This window comes from Martes martes (assembly GCF_963455335.1).
Source record: "Martes martes genome assembly, chromosome: 17".
NCBI classification, from domain to species: domain Eukaryota; kingdom Metazoa; phylum Chordata; class Mammalia; order Carnivora; family Mustelidae; genus Martes; species Martes martes.
Genome location: NC_137905.1, coordinates 42,915,393 through 42,932,756, shown reverse-complemented (window position 1 = coordinate 42,932,756; position 17,364 = coordinate 42,915,393). Strand labels below are relative to the sequence as shown.

General features: G+C 51.8%; 3 protein-coding genes across 4 annotated transcripts; 1 reads left to right on the top strand and 2 right to left on the bottom strand.

The window, feature by feature from the left end:
- Positions 1 to 1,924: 1,924 nt before the first annotated feature.
- On the bottom strand, positions 1,925 to 12,434 carry TBCB (tubulin folding cofactor B). Of its 2 annotated transcripts, none has more exons than XM_080827915.1 (6): positions 11,747 to 12,434; positions 11,088 to 11,231; positions 6,738 to 6,834; positions 5,901 to 6,092; positions 2,355 to 2,427; positions 1,925 to 2,194 (listed from the first exon to the last, which is right to left on the bottom strand). In XM_080827915.1, exons 1-6 carry the CDS (start codon positions 11,858 to 11,860, stop codon positions 2,080 to 2,082), a joined length of 735 nt encoding a protein of 244 aa, XP_080684041.1. In that variant the 5' UTR covers positions 11,861 to 12,434; the 3' UTR covers positions 1,925 to 2,079. The 2 variants fall into 2 exon arrangements, with proteins under 2 accessions (XP_080684041.1, XP_080684042.1); XM_080827916.1 differs by lacking the exon at positions 11,747 to 12,434 and adding an exon at positions 11,510 to 11,702.
- POLR2I (RNA polymerase II subunit I) lies at positions 12,421 to 13,716 on the top strand. Its single transcript, XM_080827922.1, has 6 exons — positions 12,421 to 12,586; positions 12,665 to 12,719; positions 13,027 to 13,100; positions 13,188 to 13,262; positions 13,360 to 13,411; positions 13,609 to 13,716. Exons 1-6 carry the CDS (start codon positions 12,528 to 12,530, stop codon positions 13,669 to 13,671), a joined length of 378 nt encoding a protein of 125 aa, XP_080684048.1. The 5' UTR covers positions 12,421 to 12,527; the 3' UTR covers positions 13,672 to 13,716.
- OVOL3 (ovo like zinc finger 3) lies at positions 13,708 to 17,354 on the bottom strand. The gene is made up of 6 exons (XM_080827917.1): positions 17,068 to 17,354; positions 15,581 to 15,703; positions 15,260 to 15,430; positions 15,121 to 15,185; positions 14,198 to 14,399; positions 13,708 to 13,972 (listed from the first exon to the last, which is right to left on the bottom strand). The coding sequence occupies exons 3-6, from the start codon at positions 15,351 to 15,353 to the stop codon at positions 13,764 to 13,766; spliced, it is 570 nt and encodes a 189-aa protein (XP_080684043.1). The 5' UTR covers positions 15,354 to 15,430; positions 15,581 to 15,703; positions 17,068 to 17,354; the 3' UTR covers positions 13,708 to 13,763.
- Between the last annotated feature and the right edge of the window lie 10 nt (positions 17,355 to 17,364).

Below are 17,364 nucleotides of genomic sequence, written 5' to 3'. Positions count from 1 at the left end.
TGGCCGTATGTAGTCGTTCTTACACCTGTCGCTAGTCTTCACTGAGTAAGGTATTTACCTATGTGCGCGGAGCTGATATAACGCTATGTATTAGCTCATTTAATGCTCACAACAGTCGTTCGGGGGAAGTGCTGTCATCGCCCCCGGTTTATAGGAATGAAGCTGAAACCCAGAGAGAAGGAATACTTGTTCAGTCCCCCAGGGGCTGCATGACAGAGCTGGGATTTGAACCCAGGTTACCTGGTTTCGGAGTCTGTGCTTTTCCTCAGTAAGGTTATACCGCCTCTCTTAACCTACTGAATAGTCTCAAGTCTGTAATTGGTACATGAATCAACTCCAGCAAGCCATTAAGCATGTTCAGTTACTGATTTAGCTCAGCAACAAGACAAAGGTCCCATTCAGCCTAAGTTTGTATTTAGCACGGGGATCGAGTTTCTGATGGGCATGAATCACCAAAGGGATTATTTTGGGCCTACAAAGCCCTGTCCCTTTTTGTTCAGGTGATTCCTATTCACATCTCTATCCCCATTTCTTCTGTCATACCAGCAGCACTGGCAGATTTAGTGATTTGTTCTCCTTCCCCCACTGCTGGCCACCTTATTTATTATTATCACAGTAAAGAAAAAAAAAAAAAAGAGGGAAAGAAAGAGACAATCTGTTTGTCTGCCTTTATATCCCAAGCAAGGACTGTGTCCACTTTATGAACATATCCCCAGTATGAGGCCTGACATACACTGAGAAGCTCAAAAACTGTGGAGTGTTGGATATTAACTGTCTTCCATCTGCAATGACATGAAGACTTATGAAATCAGTGTTCACGGACTCTGGGTGTACTTAAATTGGTAGGTGCTGGTTGAGAAGTTGGGGGACATCCCCTCTAAGGCTCCTCGCTCTGACAACTCCCTGACACGGTAGGAGCCTAAGCCTTGGGATCTTTTTCTAAAGTGATCAGGTGTTTTTTTGTTTGTTTTTGTACCTCGACAATTTCAATAATGCGTGTGTATGTACAGGTGCGTATCTATCCCTGGTGGGTGTCTGATGTGACACATCTGTGTTCTGTGTGTGAGAGACAATCTGTGTCGCCCCAGAAAAAACTTCAAGGAGCTAAAGAGGGACTTCAGCACATGCGGACTCACACACAGTGTGACCGAAGTTCCCCAGAATGCAGGGACCGCATGGGAAGAAGTCACATACCGGAAGGCACAATGTACTTTGCCCAGCTCAACAATGCTATGAGGGGCTTCAAGCTCCTTCTAGTCTTTTGATTTCTTTCTTTTTAAAAGTATTATTAAGTGAGCCAGGTAAGGTCTCCCACCCACAGGATCTGTCATGGAACTGCTCATTGACCCCCACTATCCTTCCTCCGACCAGCTTCTATGGTATAGGAACTTCTGATATTTGGCTAGGAACATGGCTGCCCAGAATAAAAACTACATTTCCCAGTCTACTTTACAACTATAAGTGGCCATGAGACAAAATTCTGGCCAATGAAATACAAACAAATTTTGAGTTGCACATATTCCTTAAAGGCAAGAGGTATCCTTGCCCTTCCCCTCTCCTTGGTGCCTGGAGCTGATGATGTGGAAATCATGAGAAGGAGAAGGGAGAGCAGCAAGATATATGTATGGAGACTGACCTCTGACACAGAGGGATCACCATACCAGCTCTCAGTGATTACATGAGACTTTACATGAGAAATAAACCACCCTGTTTAAGCCACTATTTTTTTTGTCCCTTTTGTTATAGCAGCAAAACATTACAGTAACTAACAAAAGACAAAGAGCAGTCTCATGGGCCCCAGCTATCAGCTAAGCAATAAAGCCTCACCCTGCCCAACCTCTTCTTTATCCAGCAGCCTACTTCATCCTCACCTACCCAGCCACCCCCCGACCCTTCCTATAATCATCAAGTCCTCCAACACCTCCCAGGTTTCCAGCAAATTTAATGCATGAGTCTCAAAAGTCAATGGCAAGGTGAATAAAATAAAAATGGGCTCAGGGAGGAGGGCCATGGGCACACACAGGGAGAGGCAATGAGTAGGTGAATTAGTTGGAGCAGGGGGATGCCTTTCCTTGGGTGTCACATCTCATCCAACCCGTAGTCTTCCTCAGGAAAGTCCCCCACTATCACAACCGATGGCTTGACGAAGGCGCCGTACTTGGCTTGGCATTCGAAGTAGCGTTTCCCATTCACACTGCAGGGCATGATGGGGGAGGCAGTGGTCAGAAAGGGCCCCAACATGGCTCCCACCCCAGATGCTCACCCACATGCCCTTATATGTATAAGCACACATATGCACACACAGACACGGGCACAGACACACACACAGGTGCCCGAATGGGATCGCTTATTACCTGCCATCGTTTTTCCCTAGTGGCTCATCATAGCGGACACCAATCCAATAGCCAGGCTTGAAATCTGTGAGTCCTGCCCAAAGAGGAAAGCCCAATGAAACCCCTGGATACAGCTCACCCCAAATTCATCCCCACCGAGTTTAAAGCCTATCCTGGCAAAAACCTCTCCTTGGTACCACCCAGGGCCACCTCCATCTCCTGCCCAGACGAATACGGTAGCCCCCTTTACTGGTCTCACTGTTCCTAACCTGGCTCCCCTATTTACTCAACAACCCAGTCAGAGGAGTCTTTGTAAAAATTTAAAGTAAGTAGCACCGATACCTTGCCCCAAATTCCTCAAAGGCCACCCATCCCATTCGGCATAAAATCCACACTGCTTATGACCAAATGATTTCTTGACAAGGGTGCTGAGACTATTCAATGAGTTAAGAATAGTCTTTTCAGGGTGCCTGAGTGGCTCAGTGGGTTAAGCATCTGCCTTTGGCTCAGGTCATGATTTCAGGGTCCTGGGATCGAGGCCCGCATCGGGATCTCTGCTCAGCAGGGAGCCTGCTTCCCACCCCCCCATCTGCCTGCCTCTTTGCCTACTTGTGATCTCTCTCTCTGGCAAAAAAATAAAGAAAAAAAATCTAAAAAAAAAAAAAAAGAATAGTCTTTTCAACAGATAGTTCTGCGACAACTAGATATCCACACTCAAGAGAAGAAACTTGGACTCCTAACTCATGTCACACATACAAACTAACTCAAAAATACGTCTAAGACTCATATACAAAACATAATGCTATAAAATTCCTAGAAGAAAATATAGGAGTAAACCCTTATATTAAGCACTGGTTTCTTAGATATAATACCCAAAGCGTAGGCAACAAAGAAAATAATAAATTGGATCTCATAAAAACTTTAAAATGTTCTGCTTCAAAGGACACTATCAAGAAAGTAAAAAGACAACCACCCAACTGTGTAAACCTGGCAATTCATAGACCTGTACCCTGGGGCTAATAATACATTATATGTTAATAAAAAATAAAAAATTAAAAAAAAAAAGATAACCACCCTACAGAATGGGAGGAAAAAAAATGGGAGAAAATATTTGTAAATCATGTATTAGATAAGGGAATTGTATCTAGAATATATAAAGAATTCTTACAACTTATGGGCTGCACTGCATCTGCTAAAATTCACATGGTGATCTCTTAACCCTCAGTACCTTGGAATGTGACTGTATTTGGAGACAGGGTCTTCAAAAAGGTGATTAGGTTAAAATGAAGCCATTGGTGGATATAATCTGATCCGACTGGTGTCTTTATAAGAGGAGGAAATTTGGACACACAAAGAGACCCCGGGGATGTGCCCGCACACAGAGGGAAGACCACGTGACGCAACCCCAACCCCTCGCAAGAAGGCAGCATCTCAAGCCAAGGAGAGAGGTCTCAGAAGAAACCAAACCTACCAAGGCCTTGATCTTGGGACTGTCAGCCTCCAGAACTGAGAGAAACACATTTTTGTCATTTAAGCCATCCAGTGTGTGGTCCCTTGGTTATGGCGGCCTCCGAAACTAATACACAACTCAATAACAAAAACTAAATGACCCAGTTAAAAAAATGGGGGAAAGATCTGAATAGAAAGTTCTCTAAGTAAGATATAGGAATGGCTCCCACAAGGATGGTCGATCTCATTAGCCATCAAAGGAATACAAACCCACCTGCGGTCCCAGGTCGTACCCACTAAAATGGCTATTATTTTATTATTATTATTTTTTAAGATTTTCTCTGTTTATTTGACAGAGACACATGGGAGGGGAGTGGGAGTGGGAGCAGCAGGAGTGGGAGAGGGAGAAGCAGGTGCCCCGCCGAGCAGGGAGCCTGATGCGGGGCTCGATCCCAGGACCCTGGGATCATGACCTGAGCCCAAGGCAGTCGCTTAACCAACTGAGCCACCCAGGCGCCCCTAAAATGGCTATTATTAAAAAGACAGACAATAAGCATTCTGGCGAGGGTGTGCGGAAGCCGGGGCCCTCATACATGGCTGGTGCGACAATGACATGGTGCAGCTCTGCAGAGTGTTACACAGAGTGACCATGTGACCCAGCAGTGCCAATGAAAATCCGTGTCCACGCAAAAGCTTATCCAAGAATGTCCACAGCAGTATTATCCGTCATAAACAAGACGTTGGAAGGACCCACACATCCATCAACTGAGGAACGAATATGTAATGGTATATTCAATCAACCCGGCATGGGTTGGCTATAAAGAGAAACAAAGCACTGACACAAATGAACCTTGAGAACTCAGTGAAAGAAACCAGTCATGAAAGACCATGTCTCACAGGACTCCATTTATATAAAATGTCTAGAACAGGCAGATCTACAGAGACGATATTGACTAGTGGCTGCCCAGGACTGGGGCAGTCGAGGTTGCAGAAGTGGGGAGTGGCTGCTAATGCTTATGGAGTTTCTTTCTGGGGAGATGAAAATGTTCTAAAATTGATTGTGGTGATGGCGGCAAATTCTGTGAACGTACTTAAAACCAAGGAACTGTATGCTTTAAGTTTTATGGTATATGAATTATATCTCAATAAAGCTGTTATTAAAAAAAAAAAAAAACAAATCCAGGGTGCCTGGGTGGCTCAGTTGGTTAAGGGGCTGCCTTCAGCTCAGGTCCAGGTCTGATTCCCTGCTCAGCGGGAAGTCTGCTTCTCCCTCTGCCCTTCTCCGCTGCTCATGCTTGCTCGTGCTCTCTAGTAAATAAAATCTTTACCGGGGCACCTCGGTGGCTCGGTGGGTTAAAGCCTCTGCCTTTGGCTCAGGTCAGGATCCCAGGGTCCTGGGATCGAGCCCCGCCCGCATAGGGCACTCTGCTCGGCAGGGAGCCTGCTTCCCTTCCTCTCTCTCTGCCTGTCTCTCTGCCTACTTGTGACCTCTGTCTGTCAAATAAATAAATAAAATCTTAAAAAAAAAAAAAGGAAATCTTTATCAAAAAAATTTTAAAAAACTCTCAACTACTCTCCACTGTCTTCTAGGCCCTGCATGGTCTGGCCTCACTCCTGCCCTGACCTCACCTCTTCCCTCTCCCCTCATTGCCTCCCCAAGAGCTGCTTTCTTTCCTGCCTCAGACAGGCCCAACCTGTTCTTGCTCTAGGCCTTTGCACTCCCCGTGCCTTCTGGCTGGAGCACCCTTTCCTTCCCACTTTCCTTCCCCTAGGAAGCCTCTGGGATCACTCTCCAGGGCGGGTCTGGTGCTGCCTCTCCACTCACACAGCCCCACCAAGCTTCCCTCCTCCCCCGCTCATCACCTCAGGCCCCTGCCTTCCCCATCTCAGCTCTGACAGTGCACCCTGTGCCTTCACCTCAGAACCGACCCCTCTGGCCTCCTCCATCACAACGCACGCTGTCCTGCCTCTGCATCCCGCTGCCCTGACATGAACACTCCGCGCTGTCACTGTCATCGCTGGGTCTGTCTCCCCTGCTGGACTGGGATCCCCCTGAGGGCCGGGTCACCAGCACGGCCCACCTCAGGGCCGAGCAGAAGTCTTCCATGGGGCACGTACCTACATACATGACGGTCCCCCGGCGAGGGGGCTGCCCAGGTGCCCGCACCTCACAGCGGCTGCCCACGGGGATGGCGCTGGCCTGGGTCTTCTCCTCGTTCAGGCGCTGAGTGGCCTCGGCCTCTTGCTGTGCCCGCTCCTCTTCGTTGTACCGGCCTAGCTTGCTGCGCTTCAGGAAGGAGCGGATTGAGTCTGCGGGCGGGGTGGGGGACAAGGCTTAGACATGGTTTTCCCGGTGTGGCCTCTGGCCTAACGGGATCACCTTCCAGCCACACAGGGCCGACATTCAGAGGGAAAATCTTCTGGGTGTCAGAGGGCTGCCGCCCAAGCCCCGAGTCTCCCACTATAGCCCTGGCTTCTCCCCCAGACTCCTGGCGCTGACCCACAATCCAGAAACTAAAAGGAAGGTGCCTGCCTCCAGTCTTCCCATTACGCCATCTTCCCATGCCCCTTCGGCATCATAGTCCCTCCATCCGGCCTCTCCTCGTCTTACCCACTACACATTCTGATTCGTTTTGCTCATGCCTCCATGGGACACTGACTATGCCCCCCATGTGGGACCCCTCTACCCCAAACTTCCCTCTCGTGCCCCCATCTGCTGGCCCACACTCCCTCACACCTCCCAGCCCCCATTCACACCCACCCCCTGTACCCCTCCAAGTCCTATCTGTCCACACACCAAGTGCATCCCACGTCCTCTACTTGCCATGTCTGTCTGTCCCCACTGCCCACACCACCGACCTCTCCACAGTGTCCCTGTCTGCCCCCGACCTCTGTCCACCCACACAGACCCCTTCTGGCCCCCAGAAACCCCCATCCATCCCTCTGTGCCTGTACCTTGCCTCTGGTCATAGGCTTCTTGTGAGATCTGGTATTTCTCCACCTTGGACACATCCTCGTACTCCCCAAGGCGAGCACCACTGTGGTCAATGACCTGTAGTGAGGGGAGGGAGGTCAGTGGGGAGCGGGACCTGACCTGGGAGGCTTGGGATGCTGGGGGCAGGGGGCTGCATGCTGCAGCATTCCCTGGGTTTAAGTCTCTCCATCTGGGAAAGACCACAGTCCTCTAGCCTCACCTTCACCCAGGCCTTCTCTTCTCTCCTGAGCCTAGCAGAAGGGATGAGAACAGGTGGCCACACTGGCCATCTCCCCTTCTTCAACCCCATCCAAGCCCTCAGAGGCTGGATCATTCCCAGACAATCCCCCCATGCTGCCACCATCCCCACTGATGGTTCCCAAGTCACTGGAACTAACGAGCCGAGCTCAGGTCTTGCTCACGAGACTTCTGGGCAGCCCATCTGCCCTCTCTGGGCCTCTGGGATGCGCCTAACCTGGCCCCAACCTCCACACTGGAAGCATCTCTTCCTGTCCCACCTCCAGTATGCATTCACTCATTGTTGCTATGCTCTTGGCCCCCAGCTGGGCTCTCTGCTGGGTGCTGGGGACCCAAGGAGTGCTTCTTCTGCTGGGAGCCTGACCCTCAACAAACACAGGCATCTATTCAACACTGATGATGACAAGGTTCTACGTAGATAAACAACGAGGCTTAGGAGCATGAGAGGGTGGTCAGAGAAGGTTTCTGAAAGGAGGGGGTGTCTGAGCCAAGGCCTAAAGGCTGAGAAGGAACAAAAGGAACCACGTCGTGGGTGCAGAAATGTCCTTAGCCCTTTTCAGGAACAGCAGGGATTGTGGCTGGGGTGGAGAGCCAGGGGAAGGTGGGAGACACAACAGATCACCGCAGACTTTGGCTTTTACCAGACTGAGATGCAGCCAGGGAGGCTGAGCTGGGAGCGCCCTGACCCTGACTCAGGGCCTCACTGGTGCCTTCTGGCTGCAGGTGGGGAGTAGACTGCAGCCCTCCCCACCCCCGCCGGGAAGGGCTGCTGTGGGGTCCAGGAGTGAGAGGATGGAGGCTGGGCCAGGGCAGGTGCATCTGGGGAGGAGAGTGTAGACTGCAGACAGATTCTGGAGGTGGAGTCCACAGGGTTTGCTGACAGACTGGATACAGGTGTGAGGGAAAGAGAGGGGCGAGCAGAGACTGTAAGGTGTTAGGCCTGAGCCACTGGGCTAACGCAGCGAATAGAAATGGCCCTTTTGGCTACTATCCAAAATCTATAAAGAGCTTAGCAAACTCAACACCCAAAGAACAAATAATCCAATCAAGAAATGGGCAGAGGACATGAACAGACGTTTCTGCAAAGAAGACATCCAGATGGCCAACAGACACATGAAAAAGTGCTCCATCCACATCACTCGGCATCAGGGAAATACAAATCAAAACCACAATGAGATACCACCTCACACCAGTCAGAATGGCTAAAATTAACAAGTCAGGAAATGACAGATGCTGGTGAGGATGCGGAGAGAGGGGAACCCTCCTACACTGTTGATGGGAATGCAAGTTGGCACAACCACTCTGGAAAACAGCATGGAGGTTCCTCAAAAAGTTGAAAATAGAGCTGCCCTATGACCCAGCAATTGCACTATTGGGTATTTACCCTAAAGATACAAACGTGATCTGGGGCGCCTGAATGGCTTGGTGGGTTAAAGCCTCTGCCTTCGGTTCAGGTCATGATCCCAGGGTCCTGGGATAGAGCCCCACATCGGGCTCTCTGCTCAGCGGGGAGCGTGCTTCCTCCTCTCTCTGCTTGCCTCTCTGCCTACTTGTGATTTCTGTCTGTCAAACAAAAAAATAAAATCTTAAAAAAAAAAAAAAAAAAGTAGTGATCCGAAGGGGCACGTGCACCCGAATGTTTCTAGCAGCAATGTCTACAATAGCCAAACTATGGAAAGAACCCAGATGTCCATCAACAGATGAATGGATAAAGAAGATGTGGTATATATATACAATGGAACACTATGCAGCCATCAAAAGAAATGAAATCTTGCCATTTGCGACGATGTGGATGGAACTAGAGGGTATTATGCTTAGCGAAATAAGTCAATCGGAGAAAGACAACTATCATATGATCTCCCTGATATGGGAAAGTGGAGATGCAACGTGGGGGGTTTGGGGGGTAGGAAGGAGGGAGACAAACCATGAGAGACTTTTAATCTCACAAAACAAACTGGGGGTTGCCAGGGGGAGGGGGCTAGGGAGAGGGTGGTGGGGTTATGGACATTGGGGAGGGTACCTGTACCCCTGGGGCTAATAACACATTATATATTTATAAAAAAATAAAAATTAAAAATTAAAAAAAAATAAAAAAGATATGGCTCTTTTCTCTGGTCAGGATCACTAAGAATTTCTACTTTCTGTATTAAGGATCTTGTAAATTTGAGGTGGCTATTATTTTAAGCAACGAATACAGGTAATATACTTTATATATAGACTTAAAAAAACCTGTTTTTAAATAATCTCTGTGCCTAACATGGGGCTTGAACTCATGACTCTGAAATCAAGAGTCACATGTTCTACCGACTGAGCCAGTGAGGCACTTCAAACACAGGTAATATTTATAAACAGAAAAATAATTTAAAACAAATACAAATTCCCCAGAGGCCCTACCTCTAGGAAACCTTCCTCAAATGACCTCAGAAGGTAGCCTGTCTACACCTGAATCCATGTGTGAAAACCTCCTATTTGAGGATACCATGACTCGTGCCTGACCCATCAACATCTGCAGGCTGAGGCTGCCCAGGTAGACTTTGGGTAAGCCCAAAGTCTCAGTCCTGTGGGCCCAGCACTACCCTGACCCTCTCCCACTATGATCTAGGCCCCATCACACCACCTGGACTCTGGAAGCAGCCCCCTCCCCAGTCTCCCTGCTCCTCCTGTCTTCTGCAGTCTGCTCCCCACACACAGTCAAAGGGAGCCTGTGAACACCTGAGTCAGACCTGGACTCCCCTGGTTCAGAGCCCTCCCCTGACTCTCACTTCCCTCTGCCAGAGGATAGGCCACTCTTCAGTCCCTGTACTTACCTGTGCTCCCCTCCACCTCAGTGTTTGCATATGCTGTGCCCTTTTCCTGGAGTACTGTTTTCCCTTCCTCAGTTAACTCTTCCTATTCTCCATGTCTCTGCTCAGGTATTGCCTCTTCCAGGAAGTCCTCCAGGACCTTAATGTTAGGTCACGTTCCCCCAGTATCGGCTCTCCCAGCTCTGTGATCTCTTCCTTATATGGCCCTCGTGTCTCTGTTTCATATTTGTTCCTATAAGTATTTAGCTAACATCTACCTCACACACTGGACCGAACTAAAACAGAGACCTCTTCAGACACGGCTCATAGCTATACCCCTGGTATAACACGGATGCTCAATGAACACTTAAGAGGTAAAAAAAGAACCAGTTCTCTGAGCACAATGACCTCCAGAGTCATGCAGACTGAGGTGAAAATTCTAACTGTAGTTCATCCTTAGGAAAGTAAATTCCATCCTGAAGCTAAGTTTTGTCTTTTGCAAAATGGGGTTAATCACACCATCTTCCAAGTCTTATGAATTCAACTCAGTATCCAACAGTGATTCACTGAGCACCTTCTCTGGACTAGGCATTATTCCAGGTGCTGGGGGAAATGCACAGTATGTCCCAGGGTGCCAGGAGCTAAAGACAAAAACCAAGTAAAGTGGAAAAGAGAGGAGATTTAAATTTTATATTGAGATCAGGGATGGCTTCACACCCTCCACGTGTGAGGAAGGGAGGAGCAAGGCTCCCTATAAAAAAGAACCATGCAGGCTCAGGATATATAGCACTTGCAAAGGCCCTGAGGTGGAGGTCACCTGGGATGCTGGGTTGTCTGAGGAGTAAGGAGAGCACAGAGAGGATGTGAGTTGATGCATGCAGAGGTCCTCCGTGTTCCAACTTCTCCCAATGCATCCAGTCTCATCACTCACCCTGACCCACCTCACAATATGCCTCCGTACTCTGTTGCCTCCACCTGGCATGGCCCTCCCACCCCTATCCTAAGTTGCCCTTTCCTCATCCGCAGGTCTCAGCTCAGGCATCCTGCCCCTCAGGAAGCCCTTTCTGATACTGCCAGGAGGAGTCAGGTACCTCTCTGGGGGCCCCCAGTTCCCTGGGCTTTTCCCAGCCCGGTTTGGACTACTCTAGCTGTCACTGTCCAGTGATGGCTCTCTCTCTCTCCATGCTGGGCTGGGGGCTCCATGAGAGGAGGGCCTATTTTGGTTATCACACAGAGCAACCTACAGCAAGTATTTGTTCAACACATAAATGAATGGAGGGGAGGTCTCACGTGGATGCGGCAGCCGTCGTCCACCGGGTAGGAGCCCAGCAGTGCGTCCTCCTGATCCAGCTTGCTGTAGAACTTGTCGTCAGGTCCATACAGCTCCAGTTCCATGCAAGAAGCAGGACTGCCCACCACCAGCTCTAGTTTACACTGCGAGGGGAGGAGTCGGTGGAAGGCTGTCAGCGGCCCCATCCTCTGCCCTGAGGGTCCACTCCTTGCGTGTTTTTTTTTTTAAGGTACGTACTTGCAAATTTATTTTATATGTTTTAAACTAAACCGTACGCCCAACGCAGGGCTCCAACTCACGAACCCAGATCAAGAATCTCCAGCTCTACCAGCTGAGTCAACCAGGTGCCCCTAAGCTCCGCCCTTATAACAACCATCACCCCATCCTTGTTTCTCCAAGAAACCCACCATTTAGGACCCACCTGGTTACCCCTGGCCACGCCCTATGCAACCTCTGATTTTCCCTTGCTTCGCCCCCAATTTCTGGAATCTCAGGTTCCCTCTGGCCCCACCCCGCCGGGGCCCAGTTCCCCCACTCAGTTCAACCTCGGTAGATCCTCTGGCCCCTCCCTGCGTTCGCGAAGCCCCTCCATTTCTTCTTTGCCCCGCCCCCTCAAACCCTACGCCCCGCCCTCCGGACCCCGCCCCCACGGCCACACCTTGAACTCAGCGATGGTGAGGCTGCGACTGTACCGCTTTTCAGAGCGGAAGCTGTTGAGAGAGCTGCTGATGAAAACGGTCACTGTGGGCGCCGACAAGCCCGTCACCTCCATCTCGCCGCGCCGTGCCGGGGTCCGCAGCCCGGTCAATCGCCTCACACCGGCTCCGCAGCCGTCGCCGCCGCCGCTTCTGGGATATCAGCCCCTCCCCCTGCTCCCGACTTAGCCAATCCATGCTCTCCCGCTAGCAGGGTCCTCCAATCGCCGCCGTCTCTTTCCCACGCCAGGAAGAGGGCTCTCCCGTAGTCTTGGGTAGGCCCAGCCAATCCTGAGAGGTCTTCCATCGTGCACAATTCTTCCAATAGCCGCCCGGGAAACGGCCCGGGCGGGCGAGGGCTGAAGCCCTGGGGAAGGACTGGCGAGAGCACCCTCGTTCGCGCATGTGCACTGGCCTTCAGCCTGCCAGAAGCAATGGCTTCGTTTACGCTCTGCGCCTTGCATATTACGTAAAGCATCGTATTCCTGGCTCTCGAACCTTGCTGTTCGATGAACGGGGAAAGCGAGGCTCAGAAGTTGTAAACAATTACCGCAGGATATCAAAAAATTGAAGCAAGTTAATTAATCGAACCTCAGTGCAGAGAGCCGAGCACAAAGCCTGGGAGACGGTACAAGTGCGTAGCTCCGCCCCGCTTTGGCGAAGCCACTAGACTTGACCCTTCTCGCGACCGGTCGCGCGGCGGAGCAAGTGCGGAAGGCGTGCTTGGCGGGGCCGTGCGTAGCTATGGAACCAGACGGGACCTACGAGCCGGGTTTCGTGGGTATTCGATTCTGCCAGGAATGGTGAGGCTGGGCCTGCGAGTGTGTAGGGGAAGCAAGTAATGGCCCCAGGACTGACCTCTGACTTCCCCCTCCCCACAGTAACAACATGCTTTATCCCAAGGAGGACAAGGAGAACCGCATTCTGCTCTACGCGGTGAGCACGAGCTTGCGGAGCCTCCGGTGCTTCCCAGAACGGCCATCTGTTCCTAGTGTGACCCCAACCTACTCCACGTGACCGTTACTCCTTTCACGCCTCCTACGCCTTTTGATCTCGCCTCCTATCCCCCGAGTGAACCCAGTCTCTTGTCTTGCCCATCCCCGAAGTGATTCGCAATATACCCCATTTTCCCAACGAGACTCCGTGCTCTAGTCATTCCCTCCAGGGAAGACCCAGCCTTCCCCTCCAGTCCCTTTCCTGATCTCTCCATGACCCCCTTCCCGCCACACTCGCCCTCTCGTAGTGCCGGAATTGTGATTACCAGCAGGAAGCCGACAACAGCTGCATCTACGTCAACAAGATCACGCACGAAGTGGAGTGAGTGGCGGCACTAGAGCCTGGGGATGGGGTTTTTGGGTTGGCAGGCTTGGACTGGGCATAATTATTCACCTTCTGTTCCCTCAGCGAACTGACCCAGATCATCGCTGACGTATCCCAGGACCCCACGTTGCCGCGGACCGAGGACCACCCGTGCCAAAAGTGAGCGTGCTGTTGGTACTGGGGAGGGAGTGGCTCGTCCTCACTGGGTGAAGGGAGGGAGGGGTATGATTGGCTGAATGGCTGTCTGTCCTCCCAGGTGTGGCCACAAGGAGGCGGTGTTCTTCCAGTCACATAGTGCCCGGGCCGAGGTGAGTGGTTGGAGGAAGGCTTTTTGTGGGTCCCAGGGTTGGTCCTCCCTGGGGGCAGGGATACCAATATGGGGGGGGGGGCTTGCCAGTGGGGAAGGCCCCTCTGCCTGTTATCTTGGGGTGCGGGTCTGCTGGATGGAGGTTCTGGTGTTACGCCATTTCATGGTACCTTCCTAACTGCGCGCCCTTTCTGCCAGGACGCCATGCGCTTGTACTATGTGTGCACGGCCCCACACTGTGGCCACCGCTGGACCGAGTGAACTATCCTCTCCCGAGTGTAATAAATACTGCATTCTGTGCGTGCATTTCCTGCGTTTATTTGCCTCTCGTGGGTTGTGTGGGATGCCCATTGTCAAGGAGCGTGATGTAGGGCCCGGTGCTGCAGGTACGCCTCAGGCCTGGAGCAGGTGAAGCCACAATCCTCACACACATGCAGCTTCTCTCGGCGCTCCCGGTAAGCGTAGCTGGCCGGCTGCCCGTGCACCTTGGCAAGATGAGCTTCTAGGGAACAGCGCTGTGTAAATGCTTTCCCGCAAGCTCCACAGCGGAATGGCCGGATCCCTGTGCAGAAGGGCAGAGGGGGAGGACAGACAGGGCAATGGCCTCCAAACCAGAGCCTCTCCACCTTGCCCTCCAGGAGCATTCCCACATTCCTGCTCTAAGTTGTCCGGACTCCGCCTGTGTCCCTTAAACACAAACACTGGAAACTCCACAGCCCGGGCACCTCTTTCCCATTTTATTCCAGACCCTGCTGGGGCCCAGCTGCCCTGCCCTGCCCCTCCTTACCGGTGTGCGTCCTCATATGGCGCTTGAGGTCGAAGGCATCGTGAAAACCCTTGCCACAACAGCGGCACACGTGGCGGCGCGCAGGGCTGTGGCACTTGAGGTGCCGTGTCAGCATGCGCTGCAGGGGGAAGGCCTTGGGGCAGAGTGGGCAGCCAAGGGTCCCCGGGCCCCTGGGAATGGAGGCCAGACTGTCCTGCATGGGCTGTGGGAGGGACATGGGAGTTAGACTCCCCAGTTGGAGCAAATGCAATCCCCGGAACTGGGAACCCAGGAGGTCCGGGAGGGCCAGAGACTGCTATTCACGTGTGCAAAGGCCTTCCCTGACCCCCATTGCCTTGACCTTGATTTCTATTTCTCCATGGCACATCTTCCAACGTAGCATAGATTTTTCTAATTTTATTGTCTATCCCTGTAGCCTCTACCAGATTAAAAGCTCCAGGAAGGATGGAGTTTTTGTCCTGGTAAATATTCATTGCCTAGAACACTTCCTGGCTTTCAACAAGTACTGAAGTAATCCCAGTCACATTTATATCCGGGCTGGTACTTCCCTTCAGGGCATGCACAGCTGAACATCCCTTCTGAGAAACCCCTGTCTTTCCCCATGCTGCTCCTGTCACCTTTTCTGACTTGCCATAAAGCATATCACCATCTACTTGACTTGAATTTTGTTCTGCTCCACTAGATGGAGGGATCTCGGGATAGGAACAGTGACTGCCCACCCTAGGGAAATGGGGCCTGGGATGAAGCCTACAGGGTGCTCTACTAAGAAAGGAAAGGCAGAGAGAACAATACGTGGGAAGGTCCTGAGGTTGGAGGGGCATGTGCAATGGGCTCAGGAAGTAGGGGGCAGTGAGGTTCTGTTGAGGCTGAGAGCGGGCAGGGGTGAAACTGAGCAGGGTCTTGTGGTCCAGCTGCAGACTCACCGCTACCCAAGAGTCCCCGAGGCCAGAAGACTGGTCTGCTTGTGGGCCCCGCTGGTTGCTGCAGTCTGAGGAGAGAAGCCAGCCGGTGATGCTTTGTGTCTCACCTACCCCTCACCTCCAGGCCCAGTGAGGGGCCCACCTGGGACATAGGCATCTCCCCGGAGCTGATCAGGCAGGTGGTCCCAGTTGGGCGGCTGTGGACGCCGACTCCTGACCAGGAAGGCACGGGGCATCACCTCCAGGAATGGTGAGATGGCCCCCCGCAGACGACTGCCTCTTCCACCTGCAGTCACACCTCAGCCCTGGATGACTAGAGGGAGGAGGGAGCCCTGCAGGAGTCATTCTCTCCATGCAAATATTGTGACCAGCCCAGGGAGCCGACTTAGTTGGCTCCAGTTACTCTGCCATGGGACCGCCATTCCTCCCCCTTCCCCTACACCAGGTTCCTGAGGACACTTACCGGACACCAGGGCTGGCCAAGCACTAGGACCCACAAGAACCTTAAGCAAGGGCAAGACTGGAACCTAGACAGCTCCTGGAAGTGCAGGGAGGCTGTCTTCTCAGTAGCAGCAGGGCCAAGGACCTGAGGGTTTGTTTGCCAGGCAAATCAGTTACCAGCCGGACATCCACCAGCCTGCTTGGTTATTCAAATCACAGCAGTTGTCTGAGGTAGCGAGGGTGATGAGTGGCTGTGATTGCTTGCTCCGGAGGGTGGAGGGACAGCAGGGTGCAGGAGTGGACAAGGGGGTGAATATAGGCTATGCATCTTCCAACAGGAAGCTCTACCTCTCTTGATTTTCAGATGCCTAGAGCTGACATTCGGCCACACTGTTTGGGTGTAGCAGGTATTAAAATGCTGGTGTGTTCATAGTCCAGCTCCTAGTGATTGCCTGGGACACCACTTCCCCACTCTTCCAGTCCCAGGAGCCGAAGAGGGTCACCTGACACCGCCAGAGGCTCCCAGAACCCCACCATTCAAGTGAGTCTGTGTTCTAGATTGGTCATTGTCTGACCTCTTAACCGGTAGTTAAGGATTTGGAACATTCTCTGTGCAGTTACTTCCTCTCACTTATCCAGTCAGCGACTTCTTGAGCTCCAGCAATGGGCCGGGCCTAGCTCAGCATTAAAAATGAACACATAACTTAGCCCACAGGCTAAGATACCAGTGACGGGCACAGAATGACCAAGGCAGACACACTGGGTCCTCTCTACCAGCCCGCCCTCCTCTAGTACCCAGAACCCAATTTGTTGGAACAGCGATATGGCCAGGAGAGACGGTTGGTCTAAGCGAATCAAAGAAATCTCCATTCTTCTTGCCTGCAAATGCTCTGAAAGGGGAAGCATTTACGAAGGCTTATTAGCACCTTTCTTACTACCCTGGCCGCTGCCCTTCTTCGAGCCTTTGCTCCCAGTTGGGTAAGGGCGTGCTGCCGAGTGCTGGAATGGCAGCTGTGTTGCAGCTCTGAGGGCCTGAGCTGGAGGGTGGAGCTCAGCCTCAGAGGGTAGCAGAGCAGGAACATAATCAAGAGTAACACACGTCCCTGCAGCGTTGGCCCCCATGAGCCAGCCGTTGGCTACTTGAGCTTTGAAGGCTTCATTATGATACAGGGTGGGAGGAGGGGTACAGTCCACAAGGGAAAGGCTCAAGATGGTCCTCTGGGTGTTCAGGGGCCTGGATGGCAAGCCTTGGTGCAGAGATCTGTGGTGACTGTGGCCAGGCAAGGCAGGGACAAAGAGAGCGGTTCCCCAGGGATATGTCACCTGTAGGGCGGGGCAGGGGGAGGGACTCTGAGAAATAAACAATACTGGGCGTCGCCTCAAATACCAAGGTCAGGCATCTTATTTAGGGGGAAAAATTGTGTTGTGAATAGTTCTTGGATTTAAATGTCATGAAGCAAAAGGGCCCTGCCCCTTGAACCCCATTCTTCCTCCCATTTCCTCACTTACCCTTTCTCCTCACTCCATTCCTTCCACGTTTAATCCCCCAGTGCGGTGCTTGCACTGGCTGTTCTTTCTGCTCGGATACCTTCCCGAGATGTCCACATGACCTGTGCCTTCTGTCAGGCCTCAGCTCAAATGTCACCCCACAAAGACCTTCCCCTGGCTCATCCAACCAGCACAGTGAACTCCCTCAGCTTACCTACAGATACTGTTTTAATTCCCGTTTTGCTTTCTAGAAGGCTAATACCATGAGGGCAGATGCTTTTGTTTGTCTTGTTCCTCTCCCTACCCCTGGCACGTACG

Excerpts from the sequence above, each read along its gene's own strand:
- TBCB (XM_080827915.1), bottom strand. The coding sequence starts at position 11,860 with ATGGAGGTGACGGGCTTGTCGGCGCCCACAGTGACCGTTTTCATCAGC. Across the intron at positions 11,232-11,746 it reads TCACCATCGCTGAGTTCAAG|TGTAAACTAGAGCTGGTGGT; the intron begins GTGTGGCCGTGG and ends CTCCCCTCGCAG. Across the intron at positions 6,093-6,737 it reads AGCCTATGACCAGAGGCAAG|ACTCAATCCGCTCCTTCCTG; the intron begins GTACAGGCACAG and ends CCCCGCCCGCAG.
- OVOL3 (XM_080827917.1), bottom strand. The coding sequence starts at position 15,353 with ATGCCCCGTGCCTTCCTGGTCAGGAGTCGGCGTCCACAGCCGCCCAAC. Across the intron at positions 14,400-15,120 it reads TCGGGGACTCTTGGGTAGCG|CCCATGCAGGACAGTCTGGC; the intron begins GTGAGTCTGCAG and ends TCCCTCCCACAG. Across the intron at positions 13,973-14,197 it reads CCATATGAGGACGCACACCG|GGATCCGGCCATTCCGCTGT; the intron begins GTAAGGAGGGGC and ends CCTTCTGCACAG.
- POLR2I (XM_080827922.1), top strand. The coding sequence starts at position 12,528 with ATGGAACCAGACGGGACCTACGAGCCGGGTTTCGTGGGTATTCGATTC. Across the intron at positions 12,587-12,664 it reads ATTCGATTCTGCCAGGAATG|TAACAACATGCTTTATCCCA; the intron begins GTGAGGCTGGGC and ends CCCTCCCCACAG. Across the intron at positions 13,101-13,187 it reads AAGATCACGCACGAAGTGGA|CGAACTGACCCAGATCATCG; the intron begins GTGAGTGGCGGC and ends CTGTTCCCTCAG.